Source organism: Chiloscyllium punctatum, chromosome 8 (assembly GCF_047496795.1).
Source record: "Chiloscyllium punctatum isolate Juve2018m chromosome 8, sChiPun1.3, whole genome shotgun sequence".
NCBI classification, from domain to species: domain Eukaryota; kingdom Metazoa; phylum Chordata; class Chondrichthyes; order Orectolobiformes; family Hemiscylliidae; genus Chiloscyllium; species Chiloscyllium punctatum.
Window position 1 is genome coordinate 54489596 of NC_092746.1, and position 22987 is coordinate 54512582.

At 40.6% G+C, this 22987-nt stretch overlaps 1 protein-coding gene across 3 annotated transcripts in view; it reads right to left on the reverse strand.

Moving 5' to 3' along the window:
- Window positions 1-22987, reverse strand: part of mocos (molybdenum cofactor sulfurase) — a 258546-nt gene that overhangs the window by 186306 nt on the left and 49253 nt on the right. For all 3 annotated transcript variants that reach the window (XM_072575582.1, XM_072575580.1, XM_072575581.1), the window contains exon 4: window positions 6673-7326. In XM_072575582.1, coding sequence (XP_072431683.1) covers window positions 6673-7326 — 654 coding nt within the window. The remainder of the gene's footprint in view (window positions 1-6672; window positions 7327-22987) is intronic.

Sequence of the window (22987 nt, forward strand, 5' to 3'; positions counted from 1 at the left end):
GCATTGAGCACAGGAGTTGGGAGGTCATATTGTGGCCCTAAACGACATTGGTTAGGCCACTTTTGGAATATTGAATGCAATTCTGGTCTCCCTTCTATCAGAAGGATGTTGTGAAACTTAAAAGGGGTCAGAAACGATTTACAAGGATGTTGCCAAGGTTGGAAGATTTGAGCTATGGGGAGAGGTTGAATGGGCTGGTCTATTGTTCCTGGAGCATCAGAGATTGAGAGGTGACCTTTAGAGGTTTATAGAATCAGGAGGGGCGCGGATAGGATATGGACGGCATGGTGGCTCAATGGTTAACATTGCTGCCTCACAGTGCCAGGGACCCGGGTTTGATTCCAGCCTTGGGCGACTGTCTGTGTGGAGTTTGCATATTCTCCCCGTGTCTGCACGGGTTTCTTCCGGGTGCTTCCAAAGATGTGCAGGTTAGGTGAATTGGCCATGCTAAATTGCCCATAGTGTTCAGAGATGTGTAGGTTAGGTGCATTAGTCAGGGATTCTAGGATTACTGTTCTGACAATAATTATATTTCCTACAATAAATTATGTTTCATTCAAATGGCAATAAATCAGGACTAGTATTGAATGTCATTTTGCTGAAAGGCTGCTATAAATAATTTTAATTTCACCAAGCAAACCCAACTTGGAAAACATAAATCCGAGAAAATTCCTGCATTAGATTTCATCTCAGCACTTTCAATCTACAGGTGCTTTTGTAAGATCTTTGGTGGACTGACTGCACTCTGGTAACCTTTGAAAGCATACACTAATTGCTCACTTGGGCTTTGCTGACTTTTACAAGTTTGGGCACAATAGGTTTCCTTCCCTTTGTAGTGTCAGGACCCTTAATCAGGCACTGCCTGTCTTTGAATGAGGCATCCACAGTAACCCTCTGTTTATTTGCTTGTCACGTTCACCATATTGTGATTCTCCCCACTACATATGCACACAAAAAATTAGAGACCCTTTATTAACAGCTGTCCACAAAACTCTCAGCACTCAGACGTAATGAAGGTGGTGGAATGTTATGATACTTTAGCTTTTACACTGCAATTGATGTAAGGTTGACAGGTCTGTAATCCCTGTTGTTTTCCTTTGCTCCTTTCATAAATAGTGGGGTAATACTTCCATGCTTCCAAACTGTAGGAATCATTCTAGAGCCTATGGAACTTTGGAAGATGACTACCAATGCATCAACTATTTCTACAGGCACCTTCAACATTTTGAGTTGTACACTATCAGGTCTCAGGAATGGATCAATGTTTGGCCTTGTTGATTTCTCTAGTGGAACCTTCTTACGAATACAAATTCCCTTCAAATCGTCACTCTCTCAAGTCACTTGGGTCTCTAAACTTCAGGGAGATTTCTGATATCTTCCTCAGTGAAAACACACACATTATAAATTCTGCTGATTCTGTGGGTCTACATTCATCTTAGACAAATGTTTCTTTTTACATACCAGAGAAGCTCTTCCAGTCCATTTTTACCTTTTTTTGCAAGATTACATTCATAGTTTATTAGATTAGATTAGATTCATTACTTACAGTGTGGAAACAGGCCCAACAAGTCCATACCAACTCGCCAAAGCGCAACCCACCCAGACCCCTACATTTACCCCTTCACCTAACAGTACGAGCAATTTAGGATGGCCAATTCACCTAACCTGCACATTATTCTTCCCTTTCTTATCAATTTCTTGTTTGCCTATGCCTTCATCTAAAATGTTCTTAACCATCAAATGTATACTGATCTAGTGTATGAGCTGAGTCCATGTCACCAAGCACATAGTGTCCTTACAGTAGTATTACAATGATAGTACAGCCCGAGAAGCATCACCGAAGTTTAGAACAGTTATTAGAGGCCAGCACGTATTGGATGCCAATACATTTGGACATGGAATGCAGGTGGTGTTGCCCCAAGAGCATGCCCTGAGATGTTACTGCCTAAAGCATATCATCTAAGCCCTCCAGAGCAAGCTTTGCCACATACCCACTTCAGTTTCCATGTTGCAAAATTAGAAATTTCTGGAAAAGCTCAGCAAGTCTGACAGCATTTGTAGAGAGAAATCAGAGTAAATATTTAGGTCAAGTGACCCTTCCTCAGAGCAGTTTGGAGGAAGGGTCACTTGATCCAAAACATTATCTCTGATTTCTCTCCACAGATGCTGCTAGACTTGCTGAACTTTTCCAGAAATTTTATTTTTGTTTCTGAGTTATAGCATCCGCAGTTCTTTCAATTTTTATTTAGTTTCCATGTCAATTTTTCTTGACATCTAGCTTATGTCGCAAGTTTACTGAGATAGAAAGCTGAATATTAACAAGGTTGGGCTGTTGACAAGAGTTTAATGGTGATAATAATCTTCAAGATCTATACTTCTGGCAGGGGCAGATAGTAGTGATTCCAGGAAATCATGGGCATTCTAATGCATTCTGTATTGGAGCACAATATGAAGGAAGCTAGAATTATTTGGACATTCATCTGGATTGAGCAGTAATATGTGGGCGGCACGGTGGCACAGTGGTTAGCACTGCTGCCTCACAGCGCCTGAGACCCGGGTTCAATTCCCGCCTCAGGCGACTGACTGTGTGGAGTTTGCACGTTCTCCCCGTGTCTGCGTGGGTTTCCTCCGGGTGCTCCGGTTTCCTCCCACAGTCCAAAGATGTGCAGGTCAGGTGAATTGGCCATGCTAAATTGCCCATAGTGTTAGGTAAGGGGTAGATGTAGATGTAGGGGTACGGGTGGGTTACACTTCGGCGGGGCGGTGTGGACTTGTTGGGCCGAAGGGCCTGTTTCCACACTGTAAGTAATCTAATCTAATGTGATATCTTGGAATTGTATTCAGCAGTATGTGGGCTCTGACCTGCTAATTATTGACGTCAAAGGTCTAACATCTGCTGCAAGCTACCTGCTGTTTTGCTGATAATCAAGTGACTTTGGAGAGGCAGCTAAGCAAAGCAAGGCAGAATAAATTTATTGCTGCAATTACTGAAGAAAGAAAACAGTTTTGACAGGGCTAGGGTCTTATGCTAATAGTTATCTAGCAACCAACTCTGGTCTTAGAATTCTGCTTTTTCAGACCCAGAAGTCAGTGAGTTGAGTGGATACCCCAAAAACTCCTGCTTCTTCAACATCCTTAGGAAATGTAATAGAGGTTTCAATTACCAGTATTTCTACCTACCTGGTGGAGCATGAATAGTGGACCTTGACCAATTGTTAACTACACAAATCCTAATTAAATAGAATCAGAACTGACATTTATCATCAAGGGAGCACCTAATTTTTTGCTTGGGAACTCTACAGCCATCTGGATTCAATATTGAGTTCAACTATTTTAGGGGTGGAGGCACCTTCTCCCAAGCCCTTACCCTAACCCTACATACTAGACCTTGTTATCACATAGTCTGCTGTTATACATAACCCTTTGTTAGCCATTATTAGTTCCCATTAGTAGCTTATCATTCTCCCAGGCTGATCATTATCCACTCCTTTGCGAGTCCAACTGTTCTTCTCTCTCTTTGCACTCTATTTGCACCTTTCATTTACTCCTTACTCCCTCCCTGCTCCCCCAACCCTATGTTCTGCATAAAAACCAACATTTTTCTAGCAACCATCAGTTCTGAGGAAGGCCACTAGAGCTGAAATGTTAACTTTGATTTCTCTCCACAGATGCTGCCAGCCCTGCTGAGCTTTTCCAGCAATTTCTGCTTTTATTTCTGATTGCCGGCATTAGCAGTTTTTTCGATTTTTATTTATTATCAATCTACATCTTCAACAATCCAGTTACACCAACAGGAAATTTCAGCAGACATGATAAGTTATTATATTTTTTCCTTTATTTCCAGACTGTGGCCCAAGGGAATCTTTTCCCCTTTAGCCTTTCTTTAAAATAAAACCTATGATCTTTGCTGAACCTTGTCTTTTTGAGATGCTAGTATGTATGTGAGATTAAGGCAACATAGTTTTACTTTGAAATCATAGGTATTAATTATTAGTTGCTACTTACATTAAGAACAGATTTTGTTCATAATAAATAGATACTTTGAGTTCATTAAAGAAGGGCAGTAAATGTTTCTTCTCTTCTGGGTAGTAGTACAGTAGAGTGTGACTGGCCATTTTGCTAACTGAATCCATAAATTTAGATTAATAGTGCGACTGGTGGAGTTTGACTGAAGGCACATCACGCCAATCACATTCGTACCAGTTCTCAATGGAGTGTATATTCACTGGAACCCACATGTAAAATTGCTTCCTTACATTTCATGTGTACTATTTTAAAGAAAATCTTGCATTTAAACAGCAGCTTTCACAACTACACAGCATCCCAAATTTGCTCAATTTAAGGTCCACACAAACAGAAATATGATCATGGCCAGAGAATCTGTTGTGTTGCTGATTCAGGAATAGCTATTATAAAAATAATCAGTCATGATTGAATGATGGAGCAGACTTGGTCGGCCGAATGACCTAATTCTGGCTATTTTACTTAATGGTCTTATGGCCATGACACTGGGAAAACAGACTGTCCTGCTTCAGGATAATGTCAATGGATCTATTACATCAACCTGAGATGGCAGGATCTTTCTTTAACAGCTTGTCCAAAAGACAACACCTGTGATAATACAGTCTTCCCTCAGTACTCTACTGGAAATTGATATCTGTGCTCAAGTCCTCAAGGGAGACGTGAACCTTCTGACTCAGATGAGAATATTCCTGAGCCATAGCTAACTATATACTTTAGAGTACACATTCAAAAGTACATGGTAGTCAAACATAACATAAACATTGCTAAAATATAAAATAACAAGATGTATTAAGAATAAAGCTACTTTTGGCTCGGATCTAAAACATGAAACAGGCGATGACGCCAACATAGGTTGGGGTCATTGAGTCATAGAGATGTACAGCATGGAAACAGACCTTTCGGTCCAACTTGTCCTTGCCAATCTAATCCAGTCCCATTTGCCAGCACCTGGCCCATATCCTTTCAAACCCTTCCTATTCATATACTCATCAAGGTGCCTTTTAAATGTTGTAATTGTACCTGCCTCCACCACATCCTCTGGCAGCTCATTCCATACACATACCACCCTCTGCGTGAAAACATTGCCCCTTAAATCTCTTTTCTCTCTCAGTCTAAATCTATGCCCTCTAATTTTGGACTCCCCCACCCTAGGGAAAAGACTTTGTCTATTTACCCTATCCGTGCCCCTCACGATTTCATAAACCTATAAGGTCATCCCTCAGCCTCCGAAGCTCCTGGGAAACAGCTCCAGCCTATTAAACCTCTCCCTATGGCTCAAATCCTCCAACCCTGGCAACATCCTTGTAAATCTTTTCTGAACCCTTTCAAGTTTCGCAACATCTTTCCGATAGGAAGGAGACCAGAATTGCATGCAATATTCGAAAAGTGGCCTAACCAATGTCCTGCGGAACGTTTCAGAGAACACCTCTGGGACACCGCACCAACCAACCCAACCGCCCTGTGGCTGAACACTTTTAACTCCCCCTACAACTCCGCCAAGGACATGCAGGTCCTTGGCCTCCTCCATCGCCAGACCATGGCCACACGACGCCTGGAGGAAGAGCGCCTCATCTTCCGCCTAGGAACCCTCCAACCACAAGGGATGAACGCAGATTTCTCCAGTTTCCTCATTTCCCCTCCCCCCACCTTATCTCAGTCCCAACCCTCGGACTCAGCACTGCCTTCTTGATCTGCAATCTTCTTCCGATCTCTCCGCCCCCACCCCCTCTCCGGCCTATCACCCTCTCCTTAACCTCCTTCCACCTATCACATTCCCAACGCCCCTCCCCCAAGTCCCTCCTCACCAACTTTTATCTTAGCCTGCTTGGCACACCCTCCTCATTCCTGAAGAAGGGCTTATGCCCGAAACGTCGATTCTCCTGCTCCTTGGATGCTGCCTGACCTTTGAGGGGCCCTATTTGTTCCCTAGTTATCCTTTTGTCCTTAATGTATTTATAAAAATCTTTTGGATTCTCCTTAACTGTATTTGCTAAAGCTATCTCATTTGCCCCTTTTGCCCTCCTGACTTCCCTGTTACTTATACTCCTGTTGCCTTTATACTCTTCTAAGGATTCACTTGATCCATCCTGTCAATACCTGACATATGCTTCCTTCTTTTTCTTAACCAAACCCTCAAGTTCTCTAGTCAACCAGCGTTCCCTACCTCTACTAGCCTTTCATTTCACTCTAACAGGAATTTACTGTTTCTGGACTCTCATTCGCTCATTTCTGAAGGCTTTCCATTTTCCAGCCATCCCTTTACCTGCGAACATCTGCCTCCAAGCAGCTTTACACAGTTCTTGCCTAATGCCAAGAGAGAAGTCCTAACATTGTAAACCGTACTTTTTGAGAAGGATTAATTGGAATTTTGCTCTTTGGCAGTAGTCAGAATTTGTCCTGATTTAATATAAAAGTTTCGATTAGGGCTTTGAAAAATTGGAGACTTACTTTACTCTTAACACTAGGATGAGAATGAAAAAAATCCTTTTGCAATATTGTTCTTGCATGTGACTCAATCAAAAGTCAAAAGCTAGATGGTGGAAAAATTGAATATTTGACAGCATATGAAGGTATTTTAGCCAATGATGGACAAGCACATAAAATAAAAAATAATATCTGAAAATGTACTCTGAAAGAGGAACATTTTACCTGTCACTTAATGACTGCTTAGGAACATAGAAATCTTCTCCTGTCAAATAAGAAGCTGCCGTTCCTCCTCCAAAATATCTCTTTTTCAGCATATGAACACTTTTATTCTTCACCAACAGGGCTCCTAAACCGGTTGGAAACCCAAATATTTTATAAAAAGAAATGGGAATGAAGTCTGCTTGATGTACGCTGAGATCAAGTGGCGAGGTGCTCACAAACGAGGCTGCATCTAGCAACACATACCATTTGCCTGGGACTTTGCTAAAAGGATACAGCTTTTTTGATTTAATATCTCTTATCCAGGTAAGAGGGTATTTTGTCCCTGAAAAGTTGCTTTGAGCAGGATAACAGAAGAGATGAGGTGTGTGACAATTTTCCTCCTTGCACATTGCATTGTCCTTGTTGAGACTGTTTTTATCTTCATAAATTTCAGAGTGGTTGACTGGAACAGTTAGAGCACCAACTAAAACAGACAATCCTCTCATACCAACGACAGATGTATGATTGTCAGTTAGGTAACAAAACTGACTTGTGCCTCCTGGCTCTGTGCAGGTCCACTGAAAACTTTCTGCAACAAGTTTAAGAGCAGCTGTACTTCCGGATGTAAAAATGACAGTATATTCTTCTGGGCTGGTGTTGAAGTGCTGTAGAATTCTAGAAATGAAGTAGGAAAAAATTAGTCATCAATGTATTTTATTTATTTTTAAGACAAGAAAATAAATATTCACAAAACATCGGAAACACTCGGCCAGGCACGCAGCAGCTGTGGAGAGGAAATTTTGAATTTCATGTTTGATATATTGTCAACTGTAATTCACATTTTACTGAACCAGATCTGTTACTAATCTTCCACGCTTTCTTTTGTATTTTGGATTCGTCTTCACAGCTTACAATGGCCCCTTGATGGGCTGTCATCAACTCACAGCAATACCATTCTCTTATGTAAATTATTGTCATCACTCTCTTAAGACCATAACATATAGGAACAGAATTAGTTCATTTGATCCATTGAGTCTGCTCCTCACATATCCGATCATAGCCGATATGTTTCTCAACCCCGTTCTCTAGCTTTCTCCTCATAATCTTTGATCCCCTAATAATCAAGCACCTATTTATTCAGTCTGAAGATGCTCAAGGGCTTGGCCTCCACAGCCTTCTGCAGCAATGAGTTCCACAGATTCACCACCTTTGGGCTGAAGAGGTTCCACCTCATCTCAGTTCTAAATAGTCATTTCTTCACAATGACAATGCCCTCGGGTCAGAGTCTCTCCTACTATGGAAAACATCTTTTCCATGTCCAGTCTATCCAGGTGTTTCAGTATTCTATTACGTTTCTGTGAGATACTCCATCATCCTTCTGAACTCCATCAAATACAGACCCAGATGCTCATCATAAGCTGTTCATGCCCAGGATCATTCTTGTGGACCTCCTCCAATGCCAGCACATCCTTCCTTATATGCAGGGCCTAAAACTGCTCACAATATTCCAATTGCAGTCTGACCAGAGCCTTACACAGCCGCAGCAGTATATTCCTGCTCTTTGGTGTTAGCCCTTTTGAAATGAATACTGACATTGCAATATCCTTCCTAATGTTACCCTTACAAAAATCTTAAGGACTCCCAAATCCCTTTATGATTTGGTTTTATGAAGTGTTTCCCCATTTAGAAAATGTTCTATTGCTTTACTCTACATACCAAATTACATAACCTCACACTTTCCCACAATGTACTGTATCTGCCACTTCTCCTCCCATTCTCCTAGTCTATGCAAGTCCTTCTGCAGTCTTCCCCATTTCCTCATCTCTATCTGCTCTTCCTCCTATTGTTGTGTCATCTGCAAACTTAGCAATAATTTCCTAGTTCCTTCATCCAGATCTTATCAATTACAACAAATCTAATCTTAGGAAGCCTCTTGAGGGAAATAAACTTAAAAGTGGACTGGGTTAGAGCAAGGGTATAGAATCAACGATACTGTGCTACAGAGAGCTAACATGGACTTTTTCGGCTTCCTTCAATGAGATTAATGATTCTTGTACTTTAAGTCCCATGTTATTCAGCCAAAAGAGAAAATTGAATGAGCTGACTAAATTACTTGGTCAGAGGTAGGTTTTGAAAAAGTGTCTTAAAGGAGGAGAAGGTAGAAAGATTCAGGGAGGAAATTTGCAAAGTTGGTTGGGGGGAGGAAGTGAGCATTTCAGGTTTTGAGAAGGTAATGTTTCTCGTGGAGTCAAAGCAAGTGTTTCAGGGAGTTGTTGTGTTGGAGGAAGTAACATACAGGGAAAGGCTCGGCAATGAAAAAGAGCTAAAGACAAGGATGAAAATCTGAGGTGTTGAAAAAATGTGAGCCAATGTCATTTATCTAAATGGAAAAGCAAGAAGCTTGCTCGCACACAATAGTCACTTCCAGCCAATTCAAAAAGCATTCATTTACCCATACCCTTTGCTTTCTACTGAATTCATCTGATTAAAATTAAGCTCTATACATTAAAATTCAATTACTGGAAAAGTTGTATTTTCATGCTGCGACATTATCACATATATAATGAAAAACCTGAGGCCTCCAAACTGACACACAGAGCAGGTTTCTCTTGCAGGCTTCAGGACCCCAATGTCAGGATCAAATGGAGTTCTCCAAGTCCATATACCATGCTTAAGATCAACTGAGCTTTCTTCCCAGAGGTGATCTCAATTGGCACCTCTGCACTCACTACCCTATTAGGGCTTCCGGCAAGTCTTCTGATACTTCCAAACCAATCACACTTTAACAGCTCTTGAGTTTTTACAGCTCAATAGGAGAAATGGGCTTGGTTGAGGCAGTTCTTAGAATTAGAGTGCCTCAATCGAAGATACCTCAGAGGAAATAAAATACACTCTTGTAAACAAAAGCTTATATTCGGGTTGCAGCTTTTATATTATAAAACTAGTAATGCCATCTATCCACATCTGAGGAAAGGTATTATTTCAGTGCAGGCAGTTCAGAAAAGATTCAATAGGATTCAATTCCTGGTATAGAGGTATGGTCTTATGATAAAACACTAAACAGGCTGGAATTCTACTCATCAGATTTTAGAAGAACGAGAGACAATTTCAATGAAACACTAGGATTCTTAAGGGGCTTGCAAAGGTAAATACTGAAAGGATGCTTTCCCTCGTGGGGGAGTCACAGGGCATGGTGTCAGAATAAAGCCGCACGAACGTAAGAGATGAGCACTAATTTCTGAAGTCTTTGGAGCTCCTTGCCACAGAGAGCTGTGAAGCCAAGTTCTTATGTATACTTAAGGAGAGATAGATAGTTAGATATATAGATCCTTATCAGTCGGGGAATCAAAGGTTATGTGGAAAAGGCAAGAAAGTGGATCAGTCTTGACCCCATTGAATGGCCAAGCTGGCCAAGGAACCAAGTAGCCTAATCCTGTTCCTATTTATGTGGATCTAACAAAGATTAAGTTGCACCATTCTGAATTCAATTAACTAAAAGATTAAGACTTATGATATATCAGCACTGTGCAGAAAAACGTTGTTATGTCAATTTTTATGAACATTTCTGATAGCAATGGCATACACTCACCAAGCATTGCTAATGGAAACCAGTAGTATTTTTTCAACTACAACACTGTTTATCAAATATCTACTTTGAAATTCATAAACAAAAAATTCTAAGACCCTTTAACTAACACATGAATGAGTGGGATACAAGAATGAGGTTCTACAATTACTACAATTATTGAAAGAGCCTGACACTGCCAGGAAGATGTATCAGTGTTGTTCAAGAACATTTTATGATTAGCAATATACTATATGCAGGGCTTATGAATAATGGATACAACAGAAACTTTGAAATTAGAAAGTCATTAGTATTATTTTAATCATATCTAGTGGTACATAGTAAGGATAAGTCAATTTAAAATGAATGAGTTTTGAAAGGCATGCAGAATATTGAAATTCTCAAAAAACAAAGGGCAAGCACCATCCATTAGGGATCACCAGTTAGTACAAATATTGGAAAGCTTGTTGAAACCGATCAATAAATTCTTTGAATAATTAACTACCATGAAAATTTCTCAAGAAGTGATATATACGTGCTGACAGACAAAACATGAAATATTTCACATAACCATGACAGTTTACTTAACATTTGAACCTCTTTCAATCTATCAATACCTCCACCCTGCTCCCTCCCAACCCCTCAGAGATATATGTATAACTTTCTTAAACTGTTTCTTTTTTTAAAAAAGGGGGCACTTATTTCATTATTAATTGCAGCAATTGATTTAATTCATTTAATTATAAACTAACTTCCTCAATTTCATTCCATAATAGAAGTTGCTAAATTACCAATTGACAGTTAACCTTTACACAATTTTAGGAATTTGGACTTTTCTAGAATTGGCTTGTTCAGCAATCAAAAGAAATACAGGAGACAATTTAATCTGACCTCATCCACGTACTGAAGATGTATTCCTATCATCATTCCCTAATGGTAGGATACTAATTAGTCCGATCAAAAGTGGGAACTGACTAGCTTAACCACTTTCTTGACTATAAAGTAAAATCAGATGTGAGGTAAATCTGGTAGTCAATCCAGTCAATTTCCTACTGCATGGGCTTGGTGGGCAGCCAACATGGTTGCGCAATGTACTTCACAAAAATCGGATTTGTTGCTTTGTGACAACTTATTTATACAAACTAAGTTACATTTTAAAGACAGTAAAGACTTTAATTTTCTCTGGAAAAACATGTTTTTAGTTAGTTGCATGAAATTTCAAGAGTCAAATCAGCATGCCTTACATAAATGCACACATAACCTCTCTCCTTTTATTTACTAATAGACATGAAACTTTTACTTGGAGGAAGTGAGGACTGCAGGTGTTGGAGATCAGACTTGAAATGTGATGCTGGAAAAGCGCAGCTGGAAAAGCATCCGAAGAGCAGAAGAGTTGGCGTTCGGGCATAAGCCCTTCATCAGGCATGTGGGGAGGTGCAAGGGGGCTGAGAAACAAATTGGAGGGTGGAGCTGGGCTGGGGGGCGGGGGACGACGACAAAGGTAGCTGGCAAGGGAATAGGTAGATGCAGGTGGGGAGGGTGGAGTGGATAGATGGGAAAAATGGACAAGTAGGACAGTTCAAGAGGGTAGTGCCAAATTGGAAGGTTGGATCTGGGTTGAGGTGGGGGCAGAAGAGATTAAGAAACTAGTGGTCGATGTTGATGCTGTGTGGTTGAAGGGTCCCAAGGCGGAAGATGAGGCATTCTTCCTCCAGTTGTAGGGTGCCTTGGATTTGGCGATGGAGGCAGCCCAAGAATTGCATGCCCTTGGCAAAGTGGGAGGGGGAGTTGAAGTGGTAGGCCATGGGGTGGTGGGGTTGTTTGGTGCATGTGACTCAGTGATGCTCCCTGAAACGTTCCGCGAGTTGGTGTCCTGTCTCCCCAATGTAGAGGTGACCACATTGAGAGCAATGGAGACAGTAGAAGAGGTGTTTGGATGTGCAGCAAATTTGCAGCAAATGTGCAGCAAATCAACACAGAATTCATAAGTTTAAATTGCACATTATTTTAATTTTCAGACAAAGAACTGGTGACATTTTGATCTCTGTGCTTAATACACAGGTAAAAGGAGAGCTGATTTGCATTGTTCATTGACAACTCATCTAATTGGTTTGAAAAGGCATTAATATTGTGTGTTTTTGACACCATGTCAAGGCAGCTTTCGTGTATTAAAGGGGAGGTATACATTAACTTGTATATCATATTCTCCAAAAGTGACTTCAAACATAGCTGAAACTCTAGCACAAAAAAAATCCAGGATTGCCAAATGCTGCTAAATAAGTACTAAATAAGTGGCTCAGTGGTTAGCACTGCTGCCTCACAGCACCAAGTTCCAGGTTCGATTCCAGCCTCAGACAACTGTCTGTGTGGAGTTTGCACGTTCTCCCTGTGTCTGCGTGGGTTTCCTCCAGGTGCTCTGGTTTCCTCCCACAATCCAAAGATGTGCAGGTCAGGTGAATTGGCCATGCTAAATTGCCCGTAGTGATAGGTGCATTAGTCAGAGGGAAATGGAACTGGCTGGGTTATTTTCCGGAGGGTCGGTGTGAACTTGTTGGGCCGAAGGGCCTGTTTCCACACTGTAGGGAGTCTAATATCTAAAAAAAAATCTAATCTAGCACGCAAGGAAAGTTTGGAGAATTTGAGCTATAGGGAAAGGCTGAATAGGCTGGGGCTGTTTTCTCTGGAAAGACAGAGGCTGAGGGGTGACCTTATAGAGGTTTATAAAATTATGAAGGGCATGGATAGGATAAATAGACAAGGTCTTTTCCCTGGGGTAGGGGAGTCCAGAATTAGAAGGCATAGGTTTAGGGTGAGAGGGGAAAGGTATAAAAGGGACCTAAGGGGCAATTGTTTCACACAGAGAGTGGTGCATGTATGGAATGAGCTGCCAGAGGAAGTGTGGAGACTGATACATTTACAGCATTTAAAAGGCATCTGGGATGGAGATATGAATAGGAAGGGTTTAAACGGATATGGGCCAAACTGGACCAGATTAGGTTAGGATATCTGCTTGCCATGAAGGGTCTGTTTCTGTGCTGTACATCTCTACGACTCTATGAATGAGTGACATTCATACTGTTTGGCTAAAGAGTTTCATGACAAATGGGCACAGTGGTGATGAAAGAGCTCAAAAGGAAGGCAAGTCAAAGAAAAAAGTGCCCAAGGCGTAACTGCAGTTCACAAGAGGCATATTTTCCAGACCAGAGATACTTGCGTTGTTTCTCCTGAGCCCTTCTCATTGGTAACTCCATCCTTCAGAATATTTTCTATCTTGCTTTATTTCATGTTCTTTCCATCACTGCAAACATGTCATTTCCCCCCAACTCACTATCCACTTCAATACTTCCACATGTGGTACCGTGTTCATTATAACTGCCCTCCTTTCACCATATAACTGGCACATATTGCACAGCACTATTTAATTTTTGAGGACTTATGTTTTGAAGGATTGTAGAAACATGAATTTATTTTGAGTGCTGTGGAGTTTACTTTTGTAAACTGGAACACTGGAACTGTTTTTCTAATCAAGCTGTTTCTTCAAAATCACATTTAATTTAATTGTTTGAAGCACTTCTAGAAAAATACATAATTGAACTTATGACTGCAAGAGTGTTAATTTTTGTTTGAACTATGTTTTGCAAGCAGTCGGAGATTGTTTCATTTACAGTTTGAAAGAAAAGCCTGCTGAGGAGAAGGTTGTCCAGATCATCTCTTTGCTTTTGAAACACCCTTTTCAGTCCATTGTGAACCCTGACTGTTCCCTTGAACAGCATCTTGAAGAGTTCTTGATATTGTTTCTTCACCAATCTATATCTGCTAAGAACTCAGAGTTGCACATGTTCAGTGACATGTCTTTGTGTACCAAAATGACACCCATTTGAACATTCCACATCTTTCCCTTTTATTTCCTTCAAGAACTAACTATTATTTGACAAAGTGAATCGCTGGAGAGAGAAATCAGTTTTCTTTTCTCCCTTACCTGGATGTGTGCGTGTACGTCTGCATCTTCATTAAATAAGTTATGCTTCTTAATAAAGTAATACTTTTGCATTAAAAAAAACTAGTTGATAGGTCTTTTTATTCTAAGTCTAAAATAGACAAAGCAAATAATTAGCTATAAAGGTAAGTGCTGAGTCATCATAGTCCTACCACATCATAGGGCTGCTCTCTCATTAGAGAAAGATGGCTGATGATGAATTACTCTGAGGATCACCACACCTCGGCTGAGAGGAGAAGTTGAGATGGAGAGTTCTTCAACTCAACTTCAGCTGGTGCAGGAATTGAACCCACACTCTGCACCATAAACCAGCCATCCAGCCAACTGAGTTAGCTGACCCGTGCTTGGATAAATCAGGAACTGGGCAAAAAACATTTATATTGATGTTATAACCCGTGGAATAGGTGGTCTTGACATACAGTGCACTCTCCCATTTCAGTCTGCTGAGCTATCAGTCTGTGGCATATATTTGGCAGTTCAGGAATCATCTTTGGACAGAAACAGAGTTAACATTCCTGATTGATTTTAACATTTTAGTTAATGAGTTAACCTTTCAAGTCTCCATGATGCTACCTCATGGTGTAGGAAGAATACATTAAAATGGACAAAGGATTGGTCAGTGAATAGATAATAGGTATAAATAGGTCATTTTCTAATTGTCAAATTGTTACTGGTGGAGTGTCACAGGGATCAACGCTGCCTGAACAATTTACAACCTATATCAATGACTTGGAGGCAAGGACCCAATGTATGTGCTATTAGCAAATTTAGCAATCTAAGATAGGTAAGAAAGTAGGTTATGAAGAGAGTAGCATCTACAGAGGGACTTAGATTAAGTGAATTGGTAAAATTTGGCAGATGGAGTATAATGTAAAATATGGTTTTATTCACTTTGGTGGAAAACAACATGTTATTTAAATGGAGGGACTTGGCAGAGATAGGTGTATTCATACGTAAATCAAAAAATGTTGGTAAATAGATACAGTGACTCATTTTTTAAAATCTGAGGAAACTGACAAGGTATAAATTGGGAGGATTTCTCCCCATGAGGCGAGTTTAAAATTAGCGAAATTTTAGAAATTGGGGGTGTTTCACTATGGTAAGGCAACTATTTTCTCTGAAAAGGTCATTAGCACGTGTAATTGTCTTCCTTCACAATTGTCTTTCCTTCACAAAACAGTGGAGGTTGGGTCATTGAACATACATAAGTTTGGGTTATATATACTTTTGATCAACAAAGGGGGCAAAACTTATGGGCTCAAACGGAAAAGTAGAATTGAGGACATGATCAAATCAACTATAATTTTATCAAATGGCAAGGCAGGATCAAGGGGCCAAATAGCCCACACCCGCTCCTAATTCATGTGTTCTGGTGTTCTGTTTGACCTCACAAGCATTCCATCACTTTTAATTTTTATTATAGATTTCCAACTGCTGCAATCTTTTGATTTTGTATCCATACCATGTGATTATGACAAGCATATCCTCACAGGATTTCACTGAGCCATTATTAACACACTCCCTTCAAATTGCAAAACACAAGACCACATAACACACAAGACCACATAATAACTAGGAAATAGTGACGACTGCAGATTCTATAAAGTCAGAGTTGATAAAGTGTGGAGTTTGATAAAGCACAGCAGGTCAAACAGCATCAGAGAAGCAGGGGAGTCGACATTTCAGGTCAGGACCATTCATCAGGACTGGGGAGGGGTAAGAGGGCTGAGAAATAAATAGAGGGAGGTGTGGGACTGGGGTAAAGGTAGGTGGGATGATGATTGGTGGATGCAGGTAGGAGGTGATTGTAATTGGTCAGTGGGAAGGGTGGAGCAGATAGGTAGGAAGGAAGATGGACAGATTAAGTCAAGTCAAGGGGATGGGGCAAAGAGGGAGGTCTGGACCTAGGATGAAGTTGGGGGGTGGGGGGTAGATTTGGAAGCTGGTGAATTCCATGTTAAGACTGTATGGTTGTAAACTCCCGAGGTGAAAGAAGAGGTGTTCTTTCTTCCATTTGCATGTGGCCTTATTTTGATGGTGGAGGAGGCCCGGGATGGACATGTCATCAGTAGAGTGGGAGGGGGAGCTAAAATGGCTGTAAACTGGCAGTTGGGGTTGATTGGAGCATATGGGTCATAGATGTTCCCTGAACCAGTCCCCAAATTTGCGCTCGGTCTCTCCAATGTAGAGGAGACCACATCGGGAGCAACAGATGCAATGAGTCAGGTTAGAGGAAATGCAAGTAAATCTCTAGCAGACCTGAAGTGAGTCCTTGGGGCCTTGGATGGAGGTAAAAGGGGAGGTTTTGCACATTCTCTGGCCACAGGGAAAGGTGTCAGGTATGGAGGAGAGATTGGTGGGGAGTGTGGACCTAACGAAGGAGTCAGAGAGGGTACAGTCCCTGTGGAAAGCGAATAGGGGTTGGGAGGGGAAATTATGGTCCTTAAAGTGATGTCCTGGAGTGGAATCATTCATCCTGGGAGCAGATATGGCGGAGGCGAAGGAATTGCAAGTATGGGATTGCATTTTTGCAGGAGAGGGGCTGGGAGGAAGTGTAGTTGAGGTAAATATGGGAGTCGGTTAATTTGAAATAAATGTCAGTGCTGAGTCAGTTACCAGAGATGGAGATGGAGATGGAGATGCCCAGGAAGGGGAGGCAGGTGTCACAAGATGGCCCAGGTGAATTTGAGGTCAGGGTGGAAGGTGTGGGTGAATTGATGAACTGTTCAAGCTACTTGAGGGAGCATGAGACAGCGCCATTACGTCACCAATGTAGCGGAGGAGAGGCGGGAAATGCTACCGGTGTAGCTACGGAAGAGGGACTGTTCCACATATTCTTTGAAAAGACAGGCATAGCTCAGACCCATGCAGGTACCTATAGACATCCCTCTGGTTTGTTTAAAGTGGGAGGATTCAAAGTAAATGTTGTTAAAGGTGAGGGCCAGTTCTGCTAAATGAATGAGGGTGTTAGTGGAGGGGGACTGTTTGGGTCTGTGGGAGAGGAAGTAACATAATAACTAGGAAAAGGAATGGTCATTTCCAAAAGGCATTTGAAATATGTCATACAAGTGGTTGTTACACAAGATTGGGATTTGTGATCTTGGGGGCAATAAATTATCACTTAGACAGAATTTGTTAGTGGGCATTATTTGAATGACTTCTTTCAGTGAGACTCATTTTCTAACCCATATCACTAACTTCTCTTTCAATTCAGATTCAAAACAATGCACGGCTTGGGTAACCAGTAGGAGGGTAAGGCAGTACAATCCAAGTGGAAGCATTGGACTAAGTCAAAAACTGGCATCCTGTGCAACTTAGAGGATGCATCTGCACTCTGATTACAGATCAAAAATATTCCCAAAATTTTCAAAGGATTTATCAATATAGAATGGGCTTTACTGGTAAACATTTTTAGGGGTGGCACGGTGGCACAGTGGTTAACACTGTTGCCTCACAGCGCCAGAGACCCGGGTTCATTTCCCGCCTCAGGCAACTGTGTGGAGTTTGCACATTCTCCCCGTGTCTGCGTGGGTTTCCTCCGGGTGCTCCAGTTTCCTCCCACAGTCCAAAAAATGTGCAGGTTAGGTGAATTGGCCATGATAAATTGCCCGTAGTGTTGGGTGAAAGGGTAAATGTATGGGAATGGGCCTGGGTGGGTTGCTCTTCGGCGGGTCGGTGTGGACTTGTTGGGCTGAAGGGCCTGTTTCCACACTGTAAGTAATCTATAAAAAAAACTTTTAATCTGAGTGAAGTACCATACACAACTAATATGTATGTGGAAAATGATAATTTTAAAATTTATAAGAATTTAAGTTTGACTGTAAGTGCCAAGTGTGCAAAGTGATGAAAGTAAGGGAATTAGGATAATAAATTCATGACAGCATTTACACTCCAAATATACAACATCAACACTAATGATATAATACTATAATACATGCAAATTAAATGTATGTAATAAATTGACATAAACTACAACGACTATAACAATCAATAATAGGCCATTCAGCCCATTCAATGAGATCATTGCTAATCTGATATTCCTCAATTCTACTTTCCTGCCTTTCCCCCACAATCGTGGATTCCTGTACTGATTAGAAATCTGTCTCTCTCAGCCTTGAACATACCTAACAACCTAACCGCTACAGGCTTCTGATTTAAAGGATTCCACTGATTCACTACTCTCTGCTGAAAGAAATTCCTACTCACTTGCTCTTAAGTCAGTTTCTGAAACAGAAGAATGAAGGCAGGTTTATAGTCATAGAAAGCTACTGGTTTGCAATGTAGAGTGAAGTAAACAGCATGGGTTCAATTTCCACACCAGCTGAGTTACCATGAATGACTCCTTCCCAATTTTTCCCCTTGCCTGAGGCCTGGTGACACTCAGGTTAAACCATTATCAATGATCCCTATCTCTCTCTCTAATGAGACAGCAGGCCTACGATGCAGTAGGTCCATGGTGACTTTACATTGTGCTTAATAAGGTAAAAGCAGTCATTTAGATCATAAAGGGTAACTGAGAGAGAATGGAAACTATGGGCTGAATTTTACTAGCAATTAGCTAAGTGCCAGTTGTGGAAATTCATGGTACATTTTCTCTCCATGAGCCTAAGCTAGTTTTCTCATGCTATTCTCTGCAGGTTGTTTCATTAATTATGCACCTTGCCTCAATTGTGCTCCACTTGCACACAGTCTTCCTCTCATTAGTTGGAGAAGTGCTTGTCACTGCCAGGATCTTCCAGGATTCCCAGTTTCAGCACCATTTTTAAAATGCAGTTGAGTACCAGGTAAATCATTGTCTGTCCAGAGTTGCCCTTCACTATTCCTGTAAATTTCCTCAGAGTTGGAGGACATAAGCAAGTTAGGTCCACACTTTGCCAATAGAGACCTAGAGATTCTGGTAGATGAAGTGGTGCAGAGGACAAGAACAGAAGATGAGGAGTCACCAGATATGAAATATTAACTCTATTTTCCCTCCAAAGGTGCTACCAGACTGCTGAGTTTCACCAGTACTTTTGTTTTTGTTTCATATTTCCAGCAGTTGCAGTACTTTTCTTATTTTAAAATTCATTGTCCATTGCTATACTGCTCTCCCATTACCATCACTGTGAATGCAGACTTAATGTGCTCAAACCTCTGCCCCTATTTCACAACTCATTGTTTCTTTTTTTCCTCCTGCAGACACTAATGATATCTGCAGTGTCTGTCAGCAAGAGGACAGCTCTGCAAAGCAGCTCCTCCTCCCCCTCTAATGAAGAAGCCTTCTGAAGAAGATTCTTCTGAGGATGGTTGGCAAGGCTTCCTCCCTGCAGTCTCCACCAGCTGAGGTATTGATATCTCAGTGGGTACTTTAGTGAGAGACGGGAGCACAAAGCTGTGAACACAGCTATGTCACATTTCCACAGTTAAGCAAGGAAGAAAGTCCTAGGTCACTGGCACTCAGGGAATGGCCGGACACCAAACACCTGCTCAGCCCAGTTAGGAAAGGACCTCATAATGTTGGCCTTTAAGAACTTCATCCAAATGTATGAAATACTGCCAAAATATAGCTGATCAGTAAAGAAAAATCTGATAAATTAAGACGGGTAATATCTTGGATATTCCATAATGTGAAGGATACAAATCCAATAGGTCGGGCATAACCTTTTTTCTCATTAAAAATACAAATTGGCTTGAGTGTTTCCATTTTATTTGTTTCCTTTTTTATATTAAAATATTTACAACCTGAAAACTTAACCTGGATTTACAGGCAAATGTAAAAGTGCATTGAATGTTAATGCACAATGCCCCAATACCTAATCTGAGCACTTAAAACGTGTATTAGTTCCAACAAGACAAACATATATGCTCATAAAAACCATACAATATTTTAATGGAGAATCATTTGGATGAAGATTCATATTCTTTATTTGCCAGAACTCATTTTAACAAATGTATGGAACTCTGGTCAGTTTAAAATTGATTATCAAGCAAACACTTTTAGTATGCAGCTCCATACTTATAAAGCACTTAGTGGATTAAAAATAAATAGCAGACTTGTGACCCATGACAAGCAATATCTGTATGAAATACCACAGTAATTGCAGAGAAATGACAATCATCAAGGACACAATGTCCCCTAGAAACACTTCAGAAAAATGAGCAGTGGTCTGATGCTCTATCCAAATTCCCAACTGTATCACAATTACATCAATCATTGGTTACAAAATCCATTACGTAAGTATAGTGGTTTTTCCCACTTACTTTAATAAGCAAAATTACTGTTTTACAAATGGCAAAGAAATATTGAATTGGTACTCAAAATAAAATATATTATGGCAAGCTCATAAGAATTAGATATACAAGTCCAATGAAATTTGTGGTGACAAATCACATTTAACATATCCAATGTTAATATCTAACATTTGTATTAGGAAAATGGATGCAGGTCTCTGTCATTCAGGTTCTTGAGCCACTTCCATTATTCAATTAGATCATTGCTGATCTTTATCATAACTCCATGAATCTGCTGGGGCTCCATAGCTTTGTTATGCATAGCTTTGGTTAGTAAAAATTTATCAATCACAAATATAAAATTACTAATTGAACAAGAATCTACTGCTTTGTGCAGGGAGAAGTTCTAAACTTCTTTTCTCCTTTTGCATAATTAAGTGTTTCCCAACTATTTTCCAGCATGGCCCAGCTCTAATTTAAATGTTCAGACCCACGTCCTAGACAACCCCATCAAAAGAAAAGTATTGTATATACCCTATCAATTTCTTTCAAAATCATAAAATCCTCAATCAAATCAATTTTTATATTCCAGAGAATACAAACATGGTTTATGTAATGTCTCTTCATAAGATATCTTAAAATTCTGGTAAATCTGTGCTGCATTCATTCCAGAATACATCTAGCCTTTCTAAGGCTTAGTTTCCAAAACAATGCACTGTAACCGAGGTGATGTCTAACCATGGCTTTGCGTAAGTGTAGGAAAAACTACTCCCCCTTCACATTGTGATATGCATTACAGCATGTATCGTTGTTCCCTAAAAAATTAAGCACTGAAATATCATAGCAACCTAAGTCGTACTTGAAATGTGTCAGCATCAACTAATCAAACTGGTTAGATATGGGAAGCAAGACTGCCTTATTCCTTGCTTTATTCCACTGTTCATTGCACTGAATTTAAGGCAGTAATATTTTCAGAGAGGTGTTATTATCTCAAATTTACAACTGCAAATTTGTCCATTCAGTGTTTTTCCTCAAAAATATTTTGCTATAGCAGTGAGTAGGGACAAGGAGGATCAATAGTGGTCGGGCTACTTTAAAATACATTAACAATTTTGAAATAAAATATGTAATTATGTGGGCCCCTTAGCATGATGGTATGCTTGATCAAAGGCAGACTGGGTATACTACAGTGTCTTAAGTAATACAGCAAAGAAACAAACTTTTTGGGTCATCATGTCCATGTTTGGATCATCAGCACTTATCTGCTCTAATCCCAATTACTATTGGCCCTGAATTTTGTATGCCTTAGTAATTCCAGTGTTCATATAAACATACTTGTCTATTGCAAATAGTTCTGCTTCTATCATCCTTTCAGGCAGTGAGTTTCAGATACTGGTCAGACTACATTTAGAGTATTGTGCACAGTTTTGGGCACCACATCTCAGGAAAGATGTATTGGCTCTGGTGCGCGTTCAGAGGAGGTTCACAAGAATGCTCCCAGGACTGAAAAGCTTAACACATGAGAAATGTTTGAGGACTCTGAGTAGATACTCAGTGGAGTTTAGAAGGATTGAGGTGGAGGAAATTGAAATTTACAGAATTCTGAATGGTCTGGACAGAATGGAGGTTTGCATTGGGTGGAGAGACTAGGACTCAAGGGCACCACCTTAGAGTAAAGGGAAGACATTTTAGAATGGAGATAAGGAGAAACTTCTTCAGCCAGAGAATGGTGAATCTATGGAATTCACTGGCAAAGAAGACTGTGGAGGCTAGGACATGGAGCATATTTAAGACGGAGATAGATAGATTCTTGATTGTCAAGGGGATCAAGGGTTATGGGGAGAAAGCAGTTGAGAACCTTACCAGCCATGATTGAATGGCGGAGCGGATTTAATGGGCTGAATGGCCTAATTTCTGCTCCCATGTCTTATGGTCTTATACTGACCACCCTCTGACTGAACAAACTCTTAGTTAAATCCCCCTAAACTACCTGCCCCTTACCTTAAATCTATTGAACTTTACGTGATTATGCACCCTTCCAATAAAGGCAAAACATTTCTCTCTATCTACTCTTTCTATGTCCCTCACAATTTCGTACACCTCAGTCAGGGTCTTCCCTCATCCTTCTCTGCTCAAAGAAAAACCTCACAGTGTAACTAACCTTTCTTCATTGCAGAATTGCTCCACATCAGGAACTATCCTTACACCTCTGCACCCTCTCTCATGCAATCACGAACTTCATATAATATGGAGACCAAACTCTAACTAATATTACATATGGGCTCCATCATAATCTCCTTGCTCTGTATCAATGCCTTGGCTAACACAGGCAAGTATCCTACACATCTTCTTAACAACCTTATCAATCCAAACTGCTGCTTTCACAGATCTACAAATCATGCACATGGTGGTCCCTCTAATACTCTACAGTGTCTTACTATTTATTGTGAACTCGCTTGCCTTGTTAGTCAGTTCAAATGCATCATAGAGATGCACACAGAAACAGACCCTTCAGTCCAACTCGCCCATGCTGACCAGATATCCTATATAAATCTAGGCCCATT